Source organism: Nelumbo nucifera, chromosome 4, assembly GCF_055504915.1.
Source record: "Nelumbo nucifera cultivar China Antique chromosome 4, China Antique-T2T, whole genome shotgun sequence".
Taxonomy (NCBI): Eukaryota; Viridiplantae; Streptophyta; class Magnoliopsida; order Proteales; family Nelumbonaceae; genus Nelumbo; species Nelumbo nucifera.
The window spans coordinates 7,075,161-7,095,891 of record NC_142652.1 but is presented as its reverse complement, the minus strand read 5'-3'; the positions used below and the strand labels follow the sequence as shown (position 1 = coordinate 7,095,891).

The 20,731-nt window shown below is 41.1% G+C and overlaps 1 protein-coding gene across 2 annotated transcripts; it reads left to right on the top strand.

Moving 5' to 3' along the window:
* The first annotated feature begins 782 nt into the window (after positions 1–782).
* LOC104591600 (B3 domain-containing protein Os01g0905400-like) lies at positions 783–20,348 on the top strand. Of its 2 annotated transcripts, none has more exons than XM_010250501.3 (6): positions 783–1,193; positions 14,702–15,728; positions 15,891–16,010; positions 16,242–16,301; positions 16,440–16,618; positions 19,925–20,348. In XM_010250501.3, exons 1-6 carry the CDS (start codon positions 1,062–1,064, stop codon positions 20,174–20,176), a joined length of 1,770 nt encoding a protein of 589 aa, XP_010248803.1. In that variant the 5' UTR covers positions 783–1,061; the 3' UTR covers positions 20,177–20,348. The 2 variants fall into 2 exon arrangements, with proteins under 2 accessions (XP_010248803.1, XP_010248804.1); XM_010250502.3 differs by having other exon boundaries at positions 16,440–16,646.
* The last annotated feature ends 383 nt before the right edge of the window (positions 20,349–20,731 follow it).

Below are 20,731 nucleotides of genomic sequence, written 5' to 3'. Positions count from 1 at the left end.
GAATTTTTTATTTTTTCAAATTATTGTAATTTTTTTTTAAAATTTGTTTAATTGATTTGATATATATTTTTTAATTTTTAACAATGTAATTTTGTATTTTCAATTTGTTACCATATTGTATTTTTTATATTTTATTAATTTATTTCATTTTCATATTTTCATTCATACAAGTATGCAATGATCCAATCATTGTATTTGTAATTTGTACCATTCAAATTTAAATGAAATAAATTTCCTATTTTTCTTTCAATTTGTTAATACATCATTCTTATTTCAATTTGGTTAAGTGTTTTTTTCATTTATGTGTTAGATAACTTAGATTTCTCATTTCTTAAAATTTTAAATAGTTCCCAATTCCCAAAGTTCAAAGAAAAGATATTTTAGTTTTAAAATTTTATTTAGAAAAGAAATCAAAATTTTCAAAAAAAAAAACTAGTGCAGTCCAGTTTGGCCTAGGCCCAAGGCCCGCCCTGTGGCCCAGCCCAATACAGCCCAAACCCACGGCATGACCTGCAGCCCGGCCTGAACCAGGCCCGCAGCACGGCACAGCCCGCCTTTAGCGCGGGCCACCCACGGGCTGTGCCGTACCGACCCGGCACGGCACACTTTACACATCTATACCTGCATCCAGTATCAGAAATTAAGGATCACGATTCATGAATTTACCGGGGAGAAAAAACAAAGAAAAAAAAAAAACTCACGCGGAGATTTGAAATCGCTCACGTGATAGGACTAAAGTCTAAAGAAGCTAGTATTAGAGTTGGAATAGAGAGAAAACCGGCGGAGAAAATTGTGTACGAGGCTACGAGGGAGAAGTGTCGTACCCTTGTCTGACACTGCAAGGACTCCAACTCGACCAATACAAGAGCACTGCGTCTGAGCGACACCCCTTTCCTTTCCGATCTCTTTACGGGCGGGAAGTGCTCGAATGGGAAAGCCAGACTACCCCCCATTCAATGAGCATACGAACGAGCCGTGAGCATTAAATAAGAAACCCTGAATCACAGCGACTGAGACATGGAAGAGGTCTAGAGAGAGAGAGAGAGAAAGAGGGAGAAGATATGGCTTGTAAGATGGAAACATGCAAGGAATGCATCAAAAAATGCTTGTCGCTTCATGGGAAGAGAGATTCATCACCTCTTGCTACTTCCTTTTTCAAAGTCATGGTTGGCGATAAATTCAAAGAAGTATTGGTATAATAAAACCTTTCTTTTTCCTTCCCCCCTTGACCCCTTCACACACACACACACACAAAGCCTTTATCTTATGGTCTCTCGATTTTACATTCTATTTGTTGATTTCATCTTTTTGATCTTGTTCAAGAATGAGATTGTTGGAACTTTTATGAACTCAAGAGATTTTGTCTTGATTGGTCCACTGCACATGTTTACATAGATTTTTTTTTTCTTTTGTTTCCTAACCCTTTAGTTTAACAGTTTGTATCTGCAGTTCTATCTCTGTAGTTTCTGCGTCGATTTTAAGTATTTTAGTGCCCCACTCCGTAGTGATGTTAATGTTTTCTGTTTTGACGTGAGACCTCTGCCAATCCCTGTATCCTTCTGCGTGCCGTGCGTGTGTGCATGCATGTGTGGTTATATAAAGTTTGACACAAATAATTAATAAAAAGAAAAAAACCCTATATTTGAATCATGCGAAGAATTTCCCTTCTTTTGACACCGAGGCAATGTATGGTTAAAATTCTGCTCCAAAGAATCATCATTTGACGAATAAGTTTCAAGTAAAACATCTTTTTTTTTTTTAAACTAATTTCTCTAGCTATGGATAATCAATTTTTAGAATGATTTGTTGGTCCCAAAAATATTTAATTCAAGCGAATTTCACACATCCAAATTTAAAGATAAATCTTAAAATTACAAAATTAAACAGAATTAATTCTTTGAAAGCATGCCAAACGCATCCTAAATCTTTGATTTGCATAATGCATATGCTCAATTGCATTATACCAGGAAGAACCATAGGAAGCATTGGGAATGAAAAAGACGAAGAAATTTGATGAAAAATAGAATTATAATAATTGATGTGTAAAATCTTATTGTTGAAAAACATAGCTTTAAACTGATAAGAACGTGTACTTTTACCACTGCAAATTTCCTATTTATTTATCTTAAACACTCATTGTGATGCAGACATCGGGACATCTTACATTTCAATGTAGAATTGAACTTAGACATTTAGTTTGAAATGAATTAGCAATAACTAATGCAAGCAATTTAACAAACATATATCCATCCATCAAATAAAGAAAACTGTGAAGGATTATTTGTTTGTAAAAAATGAGAATTATGTCCAGTAATCTTACGTCTTTTAACTATCTTGAGCACTTCTTTGGTCAACTAGGTGAATTTTACTAGTAGACTATTCTAGCTTGTGACCGTTTGAACTGATTATAGGCGGAGTAAAAGATTTCTGTTTTGAAAGTTTAAATAGTTTGATTCACCTTTTATACACTCTCATAAGTTGAAGTAATGAAAATGAAGATGGTATCGCTAAAGTATCTAGCAGAGATATAATAATGCAGATTACCATTATTATACTTCTTTTTTTCCCTTAATTATCATTATTTTACTTTATTTTATTTAATATACTAAACATTCAATTATTAAAGTTAAAAGTATATATTCGTGAATACATTGGATAGCTAAACCACTCTTTTATTTGTTTCTCTTTTTGGTGCATTCTGAATAAACCATAAGAGATGGTCTAATATGTGCAATTTTTACATGGTTATTTATTATTTAAATCATATATTTATAGTTACTAAATATATTCTTGTTAATAAATGAATCATCATAACAATCTTAGAAAGAGATGAGTATATGATTTAATATTTATAATAGATACATCAATACTCAACTATTAACACTTTAAACAGGGTAGCAAGATTAAGCCTTCGTGTCATTTCTAATGACTTGAGCTTGGATAACTCGGTAAACTGAACCTGGGAAAGGAACTGTGAGCTTGGCTTGAGCTTGTCCCTGAGAAAGCCCCTTTCGCCCTTTCGCTTGAACTGTTCTCCTCTTAGATTTTCACCTTTCTCTTTTGCCTGAATCAAAATCATCCGGGAAGTTTAACTCCAGTATATGGACAGAAAGGAACAAGTAAATATTTTAGTGGGGAAACACTTTGGAAGACTGTATAAAGAGAAGATAGAAAGATTGATCTTTTCCTGGTATTCTATTCTAAGGAATTTTCTGGACTCAGATTAGAAACTTAGGTAGTTTTTACTCATGGCATCCTTATTAACCCATCCTTCAATCTAAGCCTTGTACATCCATGTATATGTGGTATCATACCATGTATTCTTTTGTGCATAGGCATCAGCCCTTTCTTTTTTCTATTAATGTAAATATATTATCCTTATTAATAAATGATAATTATAAGCATGCTATATATGATAATATCAATAAATAATCTTTTTTTTTCCACTTATTTCTGTTAGTAATCCACAATAATATCTATATTGCTAAAACATAATTAAGGTATAATAATTCATTTGGACAGTAAATACTAATTAGTTACAGGGGAGAAAGAGAGAATGAATGAAAATTGTGTAAGTATTAAATTGTGACTTAAAAATGGTTTTAATGTTTTTTTTTGATGAATGATAATAAATTTATTAATTCAGAAGCAGATTTAGAGTGAGTTCATAAAATGGTTTTAATGTTCTACACAAGTTTTTCGACATCATCAATAGAGATTAACAGTTCATTATGGGAGGTTAAAAAAACAACAAAGAAATAAATTTGTCTTTATTCTTGTAATTCTTTGCCAAAAGAATATCAACCAAGTAAAAGCAAATAATGTAAATTTTCTATGTAACTGCATTGGTATGCAATTCAGGTTTAGGTTCATAAAAGGTGTCTTCTATCTTCTGGAATGTAGAACATTCAGAATTTTTTCTACTTGACCAAATTCAGAAACACCATATAGTTCATGTCTAGTGAAAAATGTTGTTGGCAAAAATTATAGATTTTTGATGTTTAAGGAATATTAAGAGTGACTATAAGATCTAATTGATTCTATTCTCAAATAATGTTATAAACTATCTCGTCAGTATCGTGGGCCATTGGATAATGATGAGAATTTAACAACGGATATGGCAATAAGCAGAGTGGACTGGTGAAACATGATTCATGTAGCTGACCCCATATTGTTGGGATGAGGCTTGGATGATGATGTTGATGATGATATGATAGCGCAAGTTCATTGATTAGGAATAGGTGTGTTTTGAGAGGTGGACTCTTAGGTTGTGATTAGCTGGCTTCTAGATGGTGCTGTGGATTATGGACCTTCCTTCAGATATTTTATGAGGGAAGCTAAAGCAAAGGCTTGCAAAGTTAACATCTCATTCAGATGGATTTTAATGTTATTTAACTCTGGCTGATGGAGTGGTTGGGAGCTGTCAGTTATGGTATAGGCATTTACTCTTGCACATTGTGTTTTCTGCGCTGCCTCACTGCCTTGGAGCATGAGTTTGTACTCTCTCTTCAGATCTTTTGTAAAGTATTTTTTTTTCTTTTTTTTTTTAGTTAAAAAACTGTCTCATGGGTGGGTAGGAGTCCTTTTTAACTGCACTTATTCATTTTATTTCATTTTTTTGGTTTGGTTAAAATTAAGGAGTCTTTTTTTTTTATGTTTTAGAAGCGCTAGGAGTTAGGAACTATACCTATCTATCAAGCAGAGTTGGCTGGCCAGTGGTTGCTGGGGTTAATGAAATTTATTGTATTGGAGTTTCAGTAGTGAATTGTTGGATGTTCCAACATTCTTTGGGGAAAGATAATGGAACTCAGAACATCATCATTTGTTACACAATACATGTAACCTCACTTCAGTGATCAACCTTCTGGTTCAACTGTTTTGTCTTTACATGACAAAAATAAAATAGTCTGGCAAAATTTGATTAGTCCCATACCTCTTAATTTATATCCTACTTGTTTCTTCACTCATGGCTTTTCCCTATATGTATGTGACAGAAAAGTTGCTTGTGTATAGGCTTGCTAAAGCTTCTTTAATGTGATCTAGTTCCTATGTAATAGGAAGCAGTGCATGTTATGGGCCCGAGCGTAGGATCTTGTCACGGGTCGTTCCGCCGTCAGAGCCTCGGACCTTTCCTTGCCCTTGGCCTTGCGTACAGGCCCTATTTTGACTGTCGTGGGGGGTGATTTGTCCAAGAGATCACCGAACTCTCCTTACTTCCTTTCTTGACTGCAAAATTCGATACTTCATTCAGTAATAGCGTCTCCTTAAATAGGAGATTACAAGAGGAGGTTTCCTTGTTGGATTCGGCTAGACTAGTCCTAACGGACTCAAACTCCTACTCCTAATTAAACTACTTGCTTTTAATGGTACTAAAAATCCTTCTAAGAAAAGGGGATAAGATAAGGACGAATGGGATAAGGGATGAGGGAAACATGCGTTCTCTTGACGTTTTTGGATAAGGGTGGGCCCACCCTATGAGCTGTCGTGTGGGCCCCGCTCTGCTGCTGCTGCGTGCGCGCGCTCGTGGTGATGCCGCCGCGTGGTGCGCGCGGTGTTGTGCGTGGTGCCGCTGCCGCGCGGTGCGTGCGCGTAGTGCCGTGCGCGGCTCATGGTACCGCTGCTGTGCGGCGTGTGCGCGCGGTGCCGTGCGTGGCTCATGGTGCCGCCGCTGCGCGGTGCCTACCGTGCGCGTGTTGTTGCCTCAACTGCTGCCGCGTGGTGTGGGTTCTCATAACATCACTCCCCTCCTGGACTACGAGCTTGTCCTCAAGCTCGAGGTTTGGATAAGCGTTGTGGAGGTCGGTCCAGGGGATCCAAGTTGCCTCTGCTGGGGGAAGGTCCTCCCATTCGACCAAAACCTCGAGGGTGCCTTGCTGGACACGGGACCCGACGAGGGCGCGGGGCTGGAGGATAGGTCTGCCGTCCTGCAAAGGGGGTAGGGGAGGTACATGGTCGGGCGGAGTGCCCACGTAAAGCTTTAAGAGGGATACATGGAAGACGTCGTGGATCCTGCTGTGCTCCGGAAGCTCGAGTTGATAAGCTACCTTTCCTATCTTCCTTAAAACCTTGAAAGGCCCGTAGAATTTGGGGGCCAGCTTAGGGGGCCCTCGGCGCCTGAGGGACAGCTGCCTGTATGGTCGGAGTTTCAGCCAAACGTACTGCCCTGGTTCGAAGGTGACTTCGCGGTGCTGCTGATCATAGGCATTTTTCATACGCGTCTGCGCTTGCTGTAAGCGCAAGGAGACCTCGGCCAGGAGGGCGTCGCGAGCTTGCAGGCTGCGGTCCACTTCTTCCAGCCGCGTTGAGCCCGGTTCGTAGGACAGAAGGCGCGGAGGGTCTCGACCATACACCACTCTGAAGGGGGTCATTCCAAGGGAGGAGTGATAAGATGTATTGTAGCAGTATTCAGCCCATGGGAGGTACTCCACCCAGCGCCGCGGCTGGTCTCCCACAAAGCAGCGTAGGTACATCTCAATTGTCTGGTTCACCACCTCTGTTTGGCCGTCTGACTGTGGATGGTAGGCTGAGGAGAAGGAGAGGGCCGTGCCTTGTAATCTAAAGAGCTCCTTCCAGAATGTGCTTGTGAAGATTGGGTCCCGGTCACTGACGATGGACTCGGGGAGTCCATGTAAGCGGAAAATGTGGGTGAAGAACGTATGGGCGACCGAGACTGCGGTATAGGGATGGGATAACGGGAGGAAGTGAGCATATTTGGAGAACCGGTCTACTACCACGAACAGTACTGACTTCCCTCCGACCTTGGGCAGCCCTTCGATGAAATCCATGGCAATATCGGCCCATATCTGTGTTGGGAGGGAGAGGGGTTGGAGCAGGCCTGCGGGGTGCAGATTCTCCCATTTTTGTTGTTGGCACACCGCACAGTTCTGGATAAAGTCCCGTACCGAGGCTCTCATGGCTTGCCAGTGGAAGTCAGTGTGAATGCGATGCAACGTTTTCTGAATGCCCTCGTGAGTCGATTGGTGTATGCTGGCGATGATGGAGGGGATGAGGGGGCAATCGGCTGGTAGGTATATCCTCTTTTTGTAAAATATCAGCCCATCGTGGAAGGCCCAGTTTGGGTTAGCAGACCCTGACTGTATTTGTTGGACTAGGTCGTTCCATTCGGAAGACTGCGGCAGTGCGTTCCGGATGTCTTCTAGCAGGGTGGCTCTTGGTTGGGAGATTGCATGGAGGACCATACTGTCTTCCTCTCGTCGGGATAAGGCATCTGCTGCGCCGTTCAGGGATCCTGCCTTGTAGTCCACTCGGAAGTCAAACCCCAAAAGTTTGCTGACCCAATGTTGCTGTGGAGAGGTGGTCAGCCGTTGTTCCAGCAAGTACTTGAGGCTATAGTGGTCTGTCTTGACGACGAAGGGTCTGCCCCACAAGTACGGCCTCCAGTGTTGTACTGCCTTGGCCAGGCCAATGAGCTCGCGTTCATAGGCGGGTAGTTTGAGATGACGGTCAGCTAGCTTGCGACTGAAAAAGGCTATCGGGTGCCCTTGTTGTTGAAGGATGGCTCCTATGCCCGTGCCAGAAGCGTCACACTCGACTGTGAACTCAAGGTCGAAGTTCGGTAGCTGGAGGACTGGTGTGGAGGAGAGGGCTTCCCTTAGGCCTACGAAGGCTGCCTCGGCTGTGCTATCCCAGTGGAATGCGTTTTTCCTGAGCAGGTTGGTAAGCGGGGCTGCTAGCAGGCCGTAGTTCTGGACGAACTTTCGGTAATACCCTGTTAGTCCTAGGAACCCGCGGAGGGCCTTGGCGGACTGTGGCCGGGGCCAGTCCTTAATGGCCTGCACCTTGGAGCTGTCTACCGATACACCTTGTCCACTGATTACATGTCCAAGGTAAAGGACTTGGTGTTCCCCAAAGGAGCACTTGGATCTTTTAAGGAAGAGTCGGTGTTGCTTAAGGAGCTCGAGCACGATCCTTAGGTGTTGTATATGTTCCACCCACGACTTGCTATAGACCAAGATGTCGTCGAAGAAGACTAGTACATACTTTCGGAGTTGAGAGTGGAAGACTTCATTCATCAAAGCCTGGAATGTGGAAGGGGCGTTGCAGAGGCCGAATGGCATAACTAGGAACTCGAAGTGGCCATGATGCGTCCTAAAGGCTGTCTTCTCTACATCCGCAGAAGACATCTTGACCTGGAAATAGCCCGATCTGAGGTCTAACTTTGAGAAGAACTGTGCGCCGTGGAGTTCGTCCAATAATTCATCTGCGATGGGGATCGGGAACTTATCCTTGATGGTTCGGCTGTTGAGTTCCCTATAGTCTACACAAAATCTCCAAGTTCCCTCCTTTTTGGGTACCAACAGAACTGGGGAGGAAAAAGGGGAGTGGCTGGGCCGAATGATCCCCTGCTGTAGCATGTCTGCGCATTGCTTCTCTAGCTCATCTTTCTGCCGGTGGGGGTAGCGATAGGGTCGCACCACGACCGGGTCTGACCCTACAATTAGAGGGATCCGGTGGTCGCAGGCTCTAGGAGGGGGGAGGCCCTTGGGTTCTTGGAAAACAACTGAGTAATCGGTGAGAAGTCTCTCCACATCCGTGGCGTGCGAATTCTCCCCCTGGAGTGCATGCAATTGTGTCTTGGTCCTTGTCCTGGTTCCCTGCCAGGTAACTGGTTTGCCATCCAAGTGGAAAGTCATAGTCAGGGCAGCGAAGTCCCACAGAATTGGGCCTAAGGTGATCAGCCATTTGACGCCTAGGACGATGTCAAATTCGTCCAAGGACAGTACAAATAAATCTGCCCGGAAGGATTCTTTTCCCACCTGAATTTCGGTGTTCCTGCAGATACCGGGGCTGTGCACTCTTTCCCCATTTGCCACGGCTACCTGTAGTTGTGGCCTGGCTTCCATGGGCAACTCTAGCTCACGGGCCGCCTGATTGCTGATGAAGTTGTGGGTGCTCCCGGAGTCCACCAGAATGCGCACGGGTCTCCTCGTCACTAGAGCCTTTAGCTGCATTGTCTAGGAGGTTCTGATACCCGTGATGGCGTGGAGCGAGATCTCTGGTTCAGTTGGTGACGGCTCTTCCTCATCCTCTTCCGTCTCGTCTACTAGAAGGCAGAACAGTTTCTTGCATCTATGCCCTGCGGAGTATAGATCATCACAGTTGAAACGTTGTCCCTTCGCGCGCCGTTCTGCCATCTCGGCTCGGGACAGGCGCCTGATGGGGGGTGACACCCTGCTGCTCCCTGTCTGTGATACCGGTCTGGAGGGGTAACCCGGGTGGGTCCTCTGTTCTCTGCTGGGCGCAGGGGTAGACACTCCCGCTGGCCTCGACGGTGCCCAAGTCGTGGCTGGCCGTCCAATGCTAGAGGGTCCCTGAGCGAGCTGCATCTTTCGCTCAAAGGTGCGGGTGAGGTTCATTGCTGTAACCAGATTAGGGGGATGCTGCATCTCAACGTCTACCCTTAGGGGCTCTATCAGCCCTGCTGTGAACATGTCCACTTGCTGATCCGGCCTAATTGTGGCTGCTCTGGCAAGCAGGGTTTGGAACTGGCGTTGGTATTCAGCCACGGTTCCCCCTTGCTTGAGATTGATGAGCTCTCCCAGCGGGTTGCTCGTCATTGGGGGTCCAAACCTAAGGAGGCAATAGGACCTGAACTGCTCCCAGCTGAGCCCTGGTTCTTCTTGCTCCACGCGGTAGAACCAAAGTTGTGCCTCTTCCGTAAGGTGGAAGGCTGCCAGGCTGACCTTGTCTCTGTCATCCGTGCGCTGGCTGCGGAAGAACTGCTCGCAGCGGTACAACCATCCTAATGGGTCTCCGGTGCCGTCGTAAGATGGAAATTCAAGCCGGCTGTATTTGGGAACAACTGCAGCCATCGGTGCTGCGGCTTGATGTTCGTTGGCTGATCCTGTCCCATCCGTGCGGCGACTGCTGGTAGAGGCTAGCCCTTCCGAGTTCTTATCTTTGTTGGAGAGGAACGCTTCTAACAGGCGACGTAGCTTGACCTCTCGGACCTCCATACTGGTTTCAGTGAGCCTATGCTCCAGTTCATGGACTCTGCAAGACAGCGGCTCCTGTTCTCCCATGACGGTTGGCTCTGATACCAAGATGTTATGGGCCCGAGCGTAGGATCTTGTCACGGGTCGTTCCGCCGTCAGAGCCTCAGACCTTTCCTTGCCCTTGGCCTTGCGTACAGGCCCTATTTTGACTGTCGTGGGGGGTGATTTGTCCAAGAGATCACCGAACTCTCCTTCCTTTCTTGACTGCAAAATTCGATACTTCATTCAGTAATAGCGTCTCCTTAAATAGGAGATTACAAGAGGAGGTTTCCTTGTTGGATTCGGCTAGACTAGTCCTAATGGACTCAAACTCCTACTCCTAATTAAACTACTTGCTTTTAATGGTACTAAAAATCCTTCTAAGAAAAGGGGATAAGATAAGGACGAATGGGATGAGGGAAACATGCGTTCTCTTGACGTTTTTGGATAAGGGTGGGCCCACCCTATGAGCTGTCGTGTGGGCCCCGCTCTGCTGCTGCTGCGTGCGCGCGGTGTTGTGCGTGGTGCCGCTGCCGCGCGGTGCGTGCGCGCGGTGCCGTGCGCGGCTCATGGTACCGCTGCTGCGCGGCGTGTGCGCGCGGTGCCGCTGCTGTGCGGTGCGCGCGCGCGGTGCCGTGCGTGGCTCATGGTGCCGCCGCTGCGCGGTGCCTACCGTGCGCGTGTTGCTGCCTCAACTGCTGCCGCGTGGTGTGGGTGCTCATAACAGTGCAACTAGAGTTGGGATGTTTATGTGGAGGACAGGGAGGAGGCAAAAATATTTTAGCAAGTTATTTTGGAGAGTTTAGGAAGCTACATGTTAATGCAAGGGGGAAATTGCATGGAACATTTATGGGGAGAGGGATCCAGATTGAGGAAAAAGGAGTCACATGAGGAAAATAAAAGATGAGGTTGCACCACCTGTTGGCCCAATAACAGCTTATGTGATGTAGGATGCACAGATGATTAATTCCAGGAATTCTTTGTTTTGGATCTTTTTTGGTAATACTTTAAAAACAATACATCAACAAAGTTATTCTTTGCCTATTACAGGATTGTGTCTACAACCATTCACATGAAACAATTACATAGGCTGAACTTAATGATCAAGACAACTTGAGACATGTTTTGGTTATATGAAGTGCATACATACTAGCTGCCCCACAAAAGCACCGACATATGCAACTCATTTGGTGGAGGGCAGTCAAGTCAGCTGAGCTGATCTATCCTTTCTTATCACTTGTACATGTTTTGTGTTTAGATTAAGATGTGAATGATATACTGCCTGTGTGGAAAAGATGCTGGATCTGAAATGTTCCTTTCTTTTTTTTTTTTTGTTTAGATACATTTTAGATTTAGTGATTGAGAAAACCTTGGTAGTTCATCATCATCTAACCCTTGTCCTAACTATATGAGGTTTCACCATTCTGTTCTGTTCAGTGCCTTGTACGTTGTTAAATTATGAATGATTGTGCACAAAAAGGCAATTCAGGATCCATGACCATAAGAGTGGCAAAATTCTTAATGCTGGCTGCCAACCTGACACAACCCTCCTCCTTTATCTGGGCTTGGGACTGGTGGTGTAAGAGAAGCTCACACAGGAAATCTTGGTAGTATATCCTATATTTATTTTTCTTTCTTTATATGGGTCCTAGTTTTTATTAATAAATAAGAGAAGGTATGATGCCAGATACACCCAATCAGCAACTAACTAGGTGGCTGAAACAGGCCTAAGCTAGCTGGAAATAGGCCATAGAGCCCTAGCCTTTTAGTTTGAGATATAGTTTTGGTTTGATAAAATAGGCTGAACAGAATTAAAGAGACCTAAGTAATCAATAAAACAAGTGAAAACATGATTGATAAGTGGGTGAAGATTATCTAAAATAGAGCTTATAGGTTTATTTAGTAAATAGTAAAAGTTTGTTAAAAGTGCAGAAAGTGGTCTAGGGGCTTGAAACAATGTGTAACACTTAAACATTCTTTCATATTTAATTAGTAAATCATTTCCTGTTACTGATAAAAAAGGGGGAACTGCAAAAATTTGGTAATAAAAACTAGCACAAGGAAAAAAGGGAAATGGCTGGATAGAAAGAAGAGAATTTAAGAAATGGAGAAGATGATTCAATAATGAAGAAGAAAGTAAGAACAAAAGCAAACCTGAAATAACAACACAGATTCATCGGACTAGTTACCAACAAACAATGAAATACCTGTAGTAAATTAAAGATAAGCCCTAATGTAGTCAGCGGCATTTGGTTCATTAGGAGTCGGCACCTAGAGATGCAGAAGTCAGAACCAAATCATAAAATTGTAGAGAAACACAATGGATCTTCTATGTTCCACAAAATATTTGGTTTTATACTTTACCTTCTCTCAACAAAATAGGTTTTCTAAAACATAGAAGGAACTAAAATTACTTGCAACTGAAAATCTGTTTAACATATCTTGAAGATTTAAAGTAAATTTTGATGATGCACCCATCATTATTCATCATATACCTAGAATTCAATTAAAGATTGTTTGGGATAATCAAATCCAAATCATGTAGGGCCCACTTGACTTAACTGTTAACTGATTGGGCTTTTTGGAACAGGCTGAACTTTTGGTCCTTGGGCAGTTCAATGATTTATTCAAATTTACTGCTGCAACATTTTAAGCCCGTGGAATTGGGTTGGGCTAGGTTCACATGGATTTGTGAAAATTCAATTGGCAATTGCTGGTCCACTGTGATTGCTAAATGAAGGCCCACAAAGAGAAGCATTAGCTTTCATTTCCCTCTTCATAGACTTTGGCCCCACATCACTTTGTTTTTTTTGCTTGTGTGTGGATGGGCCCCACATTACTTTCACAACTTGAAAAAACACTTCGAATTCTTATTCATTATATCTCTTAAGTGAAGTCTTTTATAAAGCTCTAGGTAGGCTAGGGAGCTTATGCTCAGGCTTTCCTTAACACACTCAATTACTTAATGATGAAGAAATTATGATCTTAACAACCTCTTTAAACCAACTAACAACCACAAATTTGATCAAATTTTACAAAAATTACAAAAAACAATGGAGTGCAATTTTATTATAAATAATAATTATGAGAGTTACCATAAGGCAAAAGTTACTATAAATCATGGTTTTCGAACTGCCGTTACTTGGACAGTCAGATCGTTTGGCCCAGGAACTATCCAGGCAACTGGTTCCATTTTACCCCAAGCCCGGTCCCTAGCCAAAAACCATTGAATGGTCAACGACCCGTTGATCTGGGCAGTCGAATCGTCGACCCGTCCGACCTGTTCAATGGTTTTGGCTGTTTTTTTTTTATTTTAATTATTTTTTATTATTTTTAATTTTTGTTGTCAGAACGGGCTGTCTGTTCGAACCGGACAGTTGAACTGTCAACCCGGAAATCAGTGGCTAGAACGGTTCCGGTTCCGGATCGTTTTTTAAAACATTGCTATAGATTGTAAATTTAATTTTTACCAAGGATGTGGCTGCGGACAGAGGAAGCTGGGATGTGGGGGTACAATACTGAGAAGAATAAATCTTGATGGATTACCAGGAATATGGATATGAGGCTACATTGGGTGAAAAGAACTGCAAATTCTATGGCTGATGCACTAGCCAAACAAGGGGTGGGAAGAAATCAATTGTTCTGGGCACAGCTGTAATTATCATTGTACTTGGAGGGGAGAGATAAGAGAGCTTATCTGTCACAAACAAATCACCTCCATGGTCTTTCTTCAACTAAAATGCCCACATGACATGCATTCACTCAAAACTGTTCCAACCAAAACTTGAAGATGAGCTTGTGATGGCTGATAATTTGGTTGACCATGACTTTATTTGGACAGCTGCAAGTGTTAATCAGCTCAGATTAAGGCCAAGTTTGAGAGTGCTTAAAAATAAGTGCTTGTTCGAATAAGCACTTATTTTGGGCCAGTACCACACCAATAAGCACTTATTTGCGCTTGGGAAATAAGCCTGACCACTAGAATAAGCACTTATTTGAGAAGCCCAAATTTTTGGGCTTATTTTTAAGTGCTCATTTCCTTTCTGGCCCGCCACATCATTTTGAAAATACCTATACTACCCCTGTTTAAAATAAGCACTCCCAAACATAGCCTAAGATGGCATGAACATATTAGTAGTGAATGGGTGAGCTCCCCTAAATTTGCATCAATGCTTATTCATTTATTTATTTTTGATCAGTAACAGAAGAAATTATATATATATATATATATAGCCAACCCCATATAGTTGGGACAAGGCATGGATGATGATGATGAACAGAAGAAATTATATAAATTAGACTGTTTGTGAAGGTACAAATTTTCAGTTCCCATTAAGCCATAGCCCTTCACATTTTAGTCTTACAAACTAGCTCAAAACAAATGATCCCTAGAAACCCCCTGTTTAGAAAGTGTATTGACCAATTCATTTGCTGATCTGCTAATCCATCTGAAAGAAGCCTCTACATCTCTTGCCAGTGCCTTGGTTTCCCTCAGAACCTGCCTGAATTTCCAAATCCCTTGACTGTTACATAAATACTGCTAGTTGTGTCCTTGCTCCTTGGATATATCAAAATGCTTTTAAAGACCTGCCTTGTACTCAATTGTGGTAGATGGTGTACATGCCTTATTTTATTTTAGTTCTGAAGTTCTCTTTTGTTAATGTGCTTCTCTGACAATGCTATTCCTTTTTAAATATCATTTGCAGTTCTTACCTCCTAAATTTGTCCGCGAATTAGCATCCCTGGTTGGCAAGAAAACTTGCCTTGAAGACTCAAATGGAGAACGTTGGAAGGTAAATGTATCAACTGTTGATGGTTCATTAGCTTTTCAGCAAGGATGGGATAAATTTGCATCAGACCATTCTCTGCAAGAGGGATATTTTTTGGTGTTCAGTTACATTATTGGCTCACATTTTGTAGTTAAGATATTTGATAAAAGTACATGTGAAAAGTTAAGTTTCTCTGAGAGAACAAATGTGACTACAAATGGAACTACTGGAAAAAGAAAAAGAGCCAAGTCGAAACACCCCTCTGATGGTTTTCCTACAGAAGCCAGAAAATCTGCCCCTACAAATGGCCCATGCAAAATAATTGACCGGGTTTCAATTAATGAGCAGGGGTCAAGTTCTACAGTTATTTCATCTGATATTGAAATAATTGAATGTGATGCTAAAGACATGGAGAAAGTACCAGTGGCCAATGGCAATAAAAGGCCCCAAGATCTTCCAAAAGTAGACTGTGCAGAAGTACCATACTACATGATTGATAGAAATTCAATAACTGAACAAGGAGAAAGCTTCTCTCTTTTTGACCTCTCTAAATTTGAAATGTTAGGGAGTACATCTGATTGTAAGAAAAGTAACAAAATTTCAGTGAATGTTGAGAAAGAAAAATGTCCCTATGGTGATGAGAGATCAGAAATTCCTCCGGCTCCATTGGAGCAAGGTAGAGTGGACAAAAATCCAGTGGCTGATGAAAGCTCAGAAAGACCTCAAACCTTATTGGAGGAAGGCAGATTTCATAATGATCCAGTTGCTGATACAAACAGAGCGGCTCCTTTTGACGGATCTGGTTTCAAAATGTCTGAGGAAAAATGGAATGCTGAAGATATGCCCAGGGTACCACAGATTACAGAATCCTGTTACCAGAATAGCCCTACGCTGCCTCAGACCACGTGCTTAGTGGACCTTGTGGAAAATGAGAGGGGGAATGAGATTTTGAATAGAGCCATCAGTGAGTATTTTCTTTCTGATGAAGGGAACTGTATTTATCATATTTCAAAATCTAAATGTTTCTTATGGTATATAGAAAGCATCTTTTGCTTCTGTAGTTCCATTATCATCACTATATTCTGTATTTGTTCTCTGAACTGATCATCATGTAGTGTTTCATTAGACCAAGGAGCAGGGAAATGCCCAGAGAGAAAATCTCAAGAGGAACATACTCCCTTTGTTGGAATCAGTAGAAGTATTTGTCCGATTACTTGGACTTCTGATCATTCAGTTACTGTAGCAGGTAGAAAGACATTAAGTTGGTTCTTTCTTTTGGTTCCATTTTCTTTTCTGTGCTTCTTAGTAGAGATACTCACAGTTACCTCTTGGTTTTCTTTTTCTGTGCTTCTTAGCGAAGCTGCTGTCTGTCTTGATGTTATTTTATTGTGTGTTTTGTGGTGGTGGTGGTGGTGGGGGGGGGGGATGAATTAAAAATCACTTCACGTATATAATTAAAGAATCTACTCATTTTCAGGGAAGAAGCTGCCAAGGGTGGTTAAAGAAGAGCATGTGGAAATAACTAAAGAAGTTCATGGTTTGTTGTCTTCCTTTTTTTCTAGTTCTATGTCCTTCTATCAAACCTCCTTCCATGTTTTATTATTTTGTATAAATTTCTTGACATTATCTAATTCACATGACCCTGTCTTCTATGTTGAAAACTTTCTACATTCAGCGGCAAAGGAGCCCAAAGTTATTAAAGAGGAATTTGAAGAGAATGCTTATTCCACTTTAAAAGATCAAGTGAAAGTTTGCAAGATGGTGAAAACAGAAATTGTGGATTCAATTGATCTCCCATCACCCAACCTGGGTGATTTCTGCATTCCAGTGTCAACAGTTACACAATCTTGGCTTGTATGACCCTGTCTTTTTTTTTTTCCGTGTAAGTTAATTATTTCATATCAGTGAATGGGCTATGCTGCTAAATACATGTTTTCCATAAAGTTAAAAAAAAAATCAAATGTATGATTTATGAAGCATTTTTGTTTGGTTTTGCATATCATGAATTTTTAATGTTTTTTTTTGATAAATAATCATGATTTTAAATGTTGTATAGTGATAATCTGGTCATCTTTTAGTTTATCTATTATTTGGTATAGGAAAAGTCTTGTAACTGTGAATGTTATTATGTTACCTTAGGCTCAGGTAAATGCTATTACATCCTGTTACCTTGCTCTCTTTATCTATTCTTATTAATTACTTTTTATTCTCTGTTTTTTGTACATATTCTATTCTGTCCAGCTTATAATATTGCTATTTTGGATCCATTTTGGTCTGCTAACCTTTTTCCTACTTCAAGCCCCTAATTTTCTTCTCTCTATGCTTATTACTTAAGACTTTTTTTTTGATAAATTACTTAAGACCAAATCTTCCTGCATGTTTTACATATTTCTCTGTCCTTATCCAGACCCTTAATATATCCTTTTTCCTGTTAAACCATCCTTCTAAACCTACTAGGTCCAACTTTCATCTCGCTATCATCCCTTAACATCACTAGATTTTGTCTCACATTTTAGGGATCCCACACTAATTTTTCTAGCACAGCCCATGTTGCTAATGTAGTTGCTATCCTGCCTCAACTAGCAGCATTTTGTTTCATTCCTTCCCTTTAAAACCTTGAATTCCTTTTGCACCATCTTTTTCTTTTCATAATTGTGATGGAGGCTCTTGGTAGGATTACCCAGTTCTGTTATGAGAATGAGTTATCTTGGGAGGTTCATGGTATGGGTTGAAGAGGTCAACTTTATTACAGTTTGTGAGACATCCTGCTTTCTTTTGCAAGTATTCCTTGAATAAAGATCTCTCTCTCTCTCTCCTCCTCCTCCTCCTCCTCCTCCTCCTCCCCCCCCCTCCACCACCACCACCAAAGATGCACTCTGAAATACACTTGTGAATTGGGGGCAGGCGCATAGCATTGATTGAAGGTATCCTCAGAATTGTAGTGGTATATTGTTTTTTCTTTGTTTTTATGGGTTCTTTTTTTTATTGTCAACAGATCAGAAACAGTTTGATTGAAAAATAAGATGAGAAAAGAAATTACAGCAGAATACAATGTTATCTTTTTGTGGATCAATAACTAGATCGAGAAGATTTTATTAGAACCTGAGATAAAAACAGTGCAAAAGAGAAACTCCCAGACCAGGAGAGCTGAGAGCCTAAGTCAAGAAGACTTTCTCACCCCCGGCAACAAAGCCCCAATGGGTTAAACACAGAATGGATTTTTCCCAATACAAGTATACAAATCTCCATGTTTAATTCCTTCACTAGCTAAAAAGTCTGCTAAGGATTTGGCTGACGTTTGGACCCATCTGAATGAGTTATGATTAGTCTAGGGTTTAGAAGAGCAACAGGCATGAGAGAGGAAGAAGAAAGAGAGAGAGAGAGAAAAGAATAGAGGTCCAGACCTCACATGGTTTCTTTTATCAAGTGGATGAATAGGATAACATGTAGAATTATAACACTGCCCTTATGTGATTAAGTACAGGCGGATCTATGATAATAAGATAAAATCTCAAGTATCTCAAGAATAAGGTGCCCACTAGAGGCTAACGATCTCGCCTCCTTGTTAACATGGGGAAAAACTAAGGCTGCGCTCATGCTCTAGCCTGGTTAGGTCCAATGTGAACTGAAAATCAACTGAGACCATTAACATGTAACCCTCATGTTCTCTAAAGGCACTCCAACTCCTGAAGGTCCTGGTCCTGGTGGAGTAGATATAAAAATTAAGCTTAACTGGGAGGGGGAGAGGTTGATTAATGCTGAAGTGCAACACTCTTAGGGGTACAACTCAGGCTGGTTGGCTCCAGTTGAAGTCAATCCTAACCAACTCAATGTGTACAAGCCTCAGCACTAACTCAACCAGATCCTCAACCCTAACCCAATACAATCATGAGATTGGCTTGGTCAGGTTGGGTTTCAGTTGGAACCTTACCTACCAAATCTGCAAGATGAGATGTTGATCCAAAAAAAAAAAAATCTGCAAGATGAGATTGGTTAGAGCTCCAATATTTAAATTGAACCTCTAGAAGAATCCCCTAAACAAACCCAAAGGATTCTATTTCTTATTCCATTCTGCTTCAAAAGAGAAAAGACAACAAATATATAGGTAGCAGGGTGCCTTGAGTTACTGTTCACTCATGGGGTTGGCTACATGAATCCTGTTTTGCCATTCCGTTAGGTTGAATGGCATATCAATTGTTAAATTATGGGCACTTGAATCATTTCTTACTACTTCAACACATGTCTCTTTGGTCTACCCCTAGCCCTTCTAGCCCCTTCAACTTGCAATGGATAACTTCTTCTTACAGGTGCTGTTAACGGTCTTCTATGCACATGATCAAATCACCAAACCATCCTAGTTTACTTTTTCTCATTTTATCACATATTGGAGCAATGGAGCTACTCCTCGGTTCCTCCAAATGACTTCATTTATGATCCCATCCTTTCTAGTTTTTCCACATCCATTTCAACATACACATTTTTGCCACTCATTTTTGGGCATGTTGTCTGTTGACTGCTCAAGACTCTGCTCCATACAGCGTAGCTGGCCTTACAACTGTTTTATAGAACTTTCCTTTTAATCTAAATGGTATTCACTTATCACATAAAACTCTGGATGCATCCCTCCGTTTTTCCCATGCTGTTCTAATTCTATGGGCAAAATATTCCTCAATAGTAAGTATATCTTGATTTGCAGTCCTATTAAATTTACATATCATACATTCTGGTTTAGTCAATTCATCTATGATTAGTATAAATTGAATTACATCACTATAATTACTAAATTTCCAATGCACACCCAGTTAAGAGAAAAATCACTATTATTTCTGACATATTAACCTGGTCAGTTTGAAACTTTAAACAAACTCTAACAATGACCTAATTAACAGCTTATAATAGTTGGATTCAATGTTTAAACTGTAAAATGACCAAATTAACCAAATGCCCCAAAATTTAGAAAAAAAACAAGAAAAATATAAAATTCCTAGAATCAACTTTAAGACTATTTTGATGCCCACATCAGGATGCCATTAGTGAAAAATCTTGGAAGTGGAGTGGGCATATCTTGTCTTCTCTAGGTTTCTGTTACTTGGTCATGTTGTAACAGTTGCTGTTATACCAATCCATCAGGTTGTCATTACTTTTGCAATGGTTGTACAGGAATTGCCAAGAGAAACACAGCCACTTGCCTACAGAGTGAGGTCAAGAACAGAAAGGAAGATTATATTTCTTCAAGATTCAGCCATGAGAGTGTGGCCTGTCCTTTACCATGAAAGACCTGGATTTAAAGTGTTGGCAAGTGGATGGGAAGCTTTTGCCGAGGCAAACAACATTCAACAAGGAGATGTCTGCGTTTTTGGTCTTAAAAATGAATCAGAAGGTTTGTATCAAGTACGCGTTGCTAAAAAGTAAGACCAAACTGCAATGACAGGAAGGCTTGTCTTGTCAAATATGTATAAATACAGACAAATTTTTAATATCACAGATTTCTTAAAAGATTGATCAGTTATACTGCAAGGTTTTCCTGGAAACACAGGTTTTGTATCTGACTAGAAAATATATGGCTTGGGCTTTTGAAGTCTAATTAGTAAATTGCTTTCCAAGTACAGATTTATTTATTTTTTAAGTTCCACTGGTATTTGTAGAACGTGGACTAACTATGGGGGTGTTTGAAGGCTAAATCTCTCCTTAACACTTTAAGTCTTAGGCTGCATTTGGCATCCTTATTTTAAGGACTTATCTCCTTTTTACAATTAAAAACTCAGTGTTCACAGGGACATTTTAACAGCAAAAAGGAGATGAGTCCTTAAAATAAGGAATGCCAAATGCAGCTTTAGCAGACTGCCATTTGCTGGGTCAGAAATGAACAGTTGAGTTATCTGCAACCATAGGGTGACATTCTTTGGTTGGTAAAGTAGTCCTGGCTGGATATGGGTATAAAAGTGGGGGTTGATGGTTGGGATATTT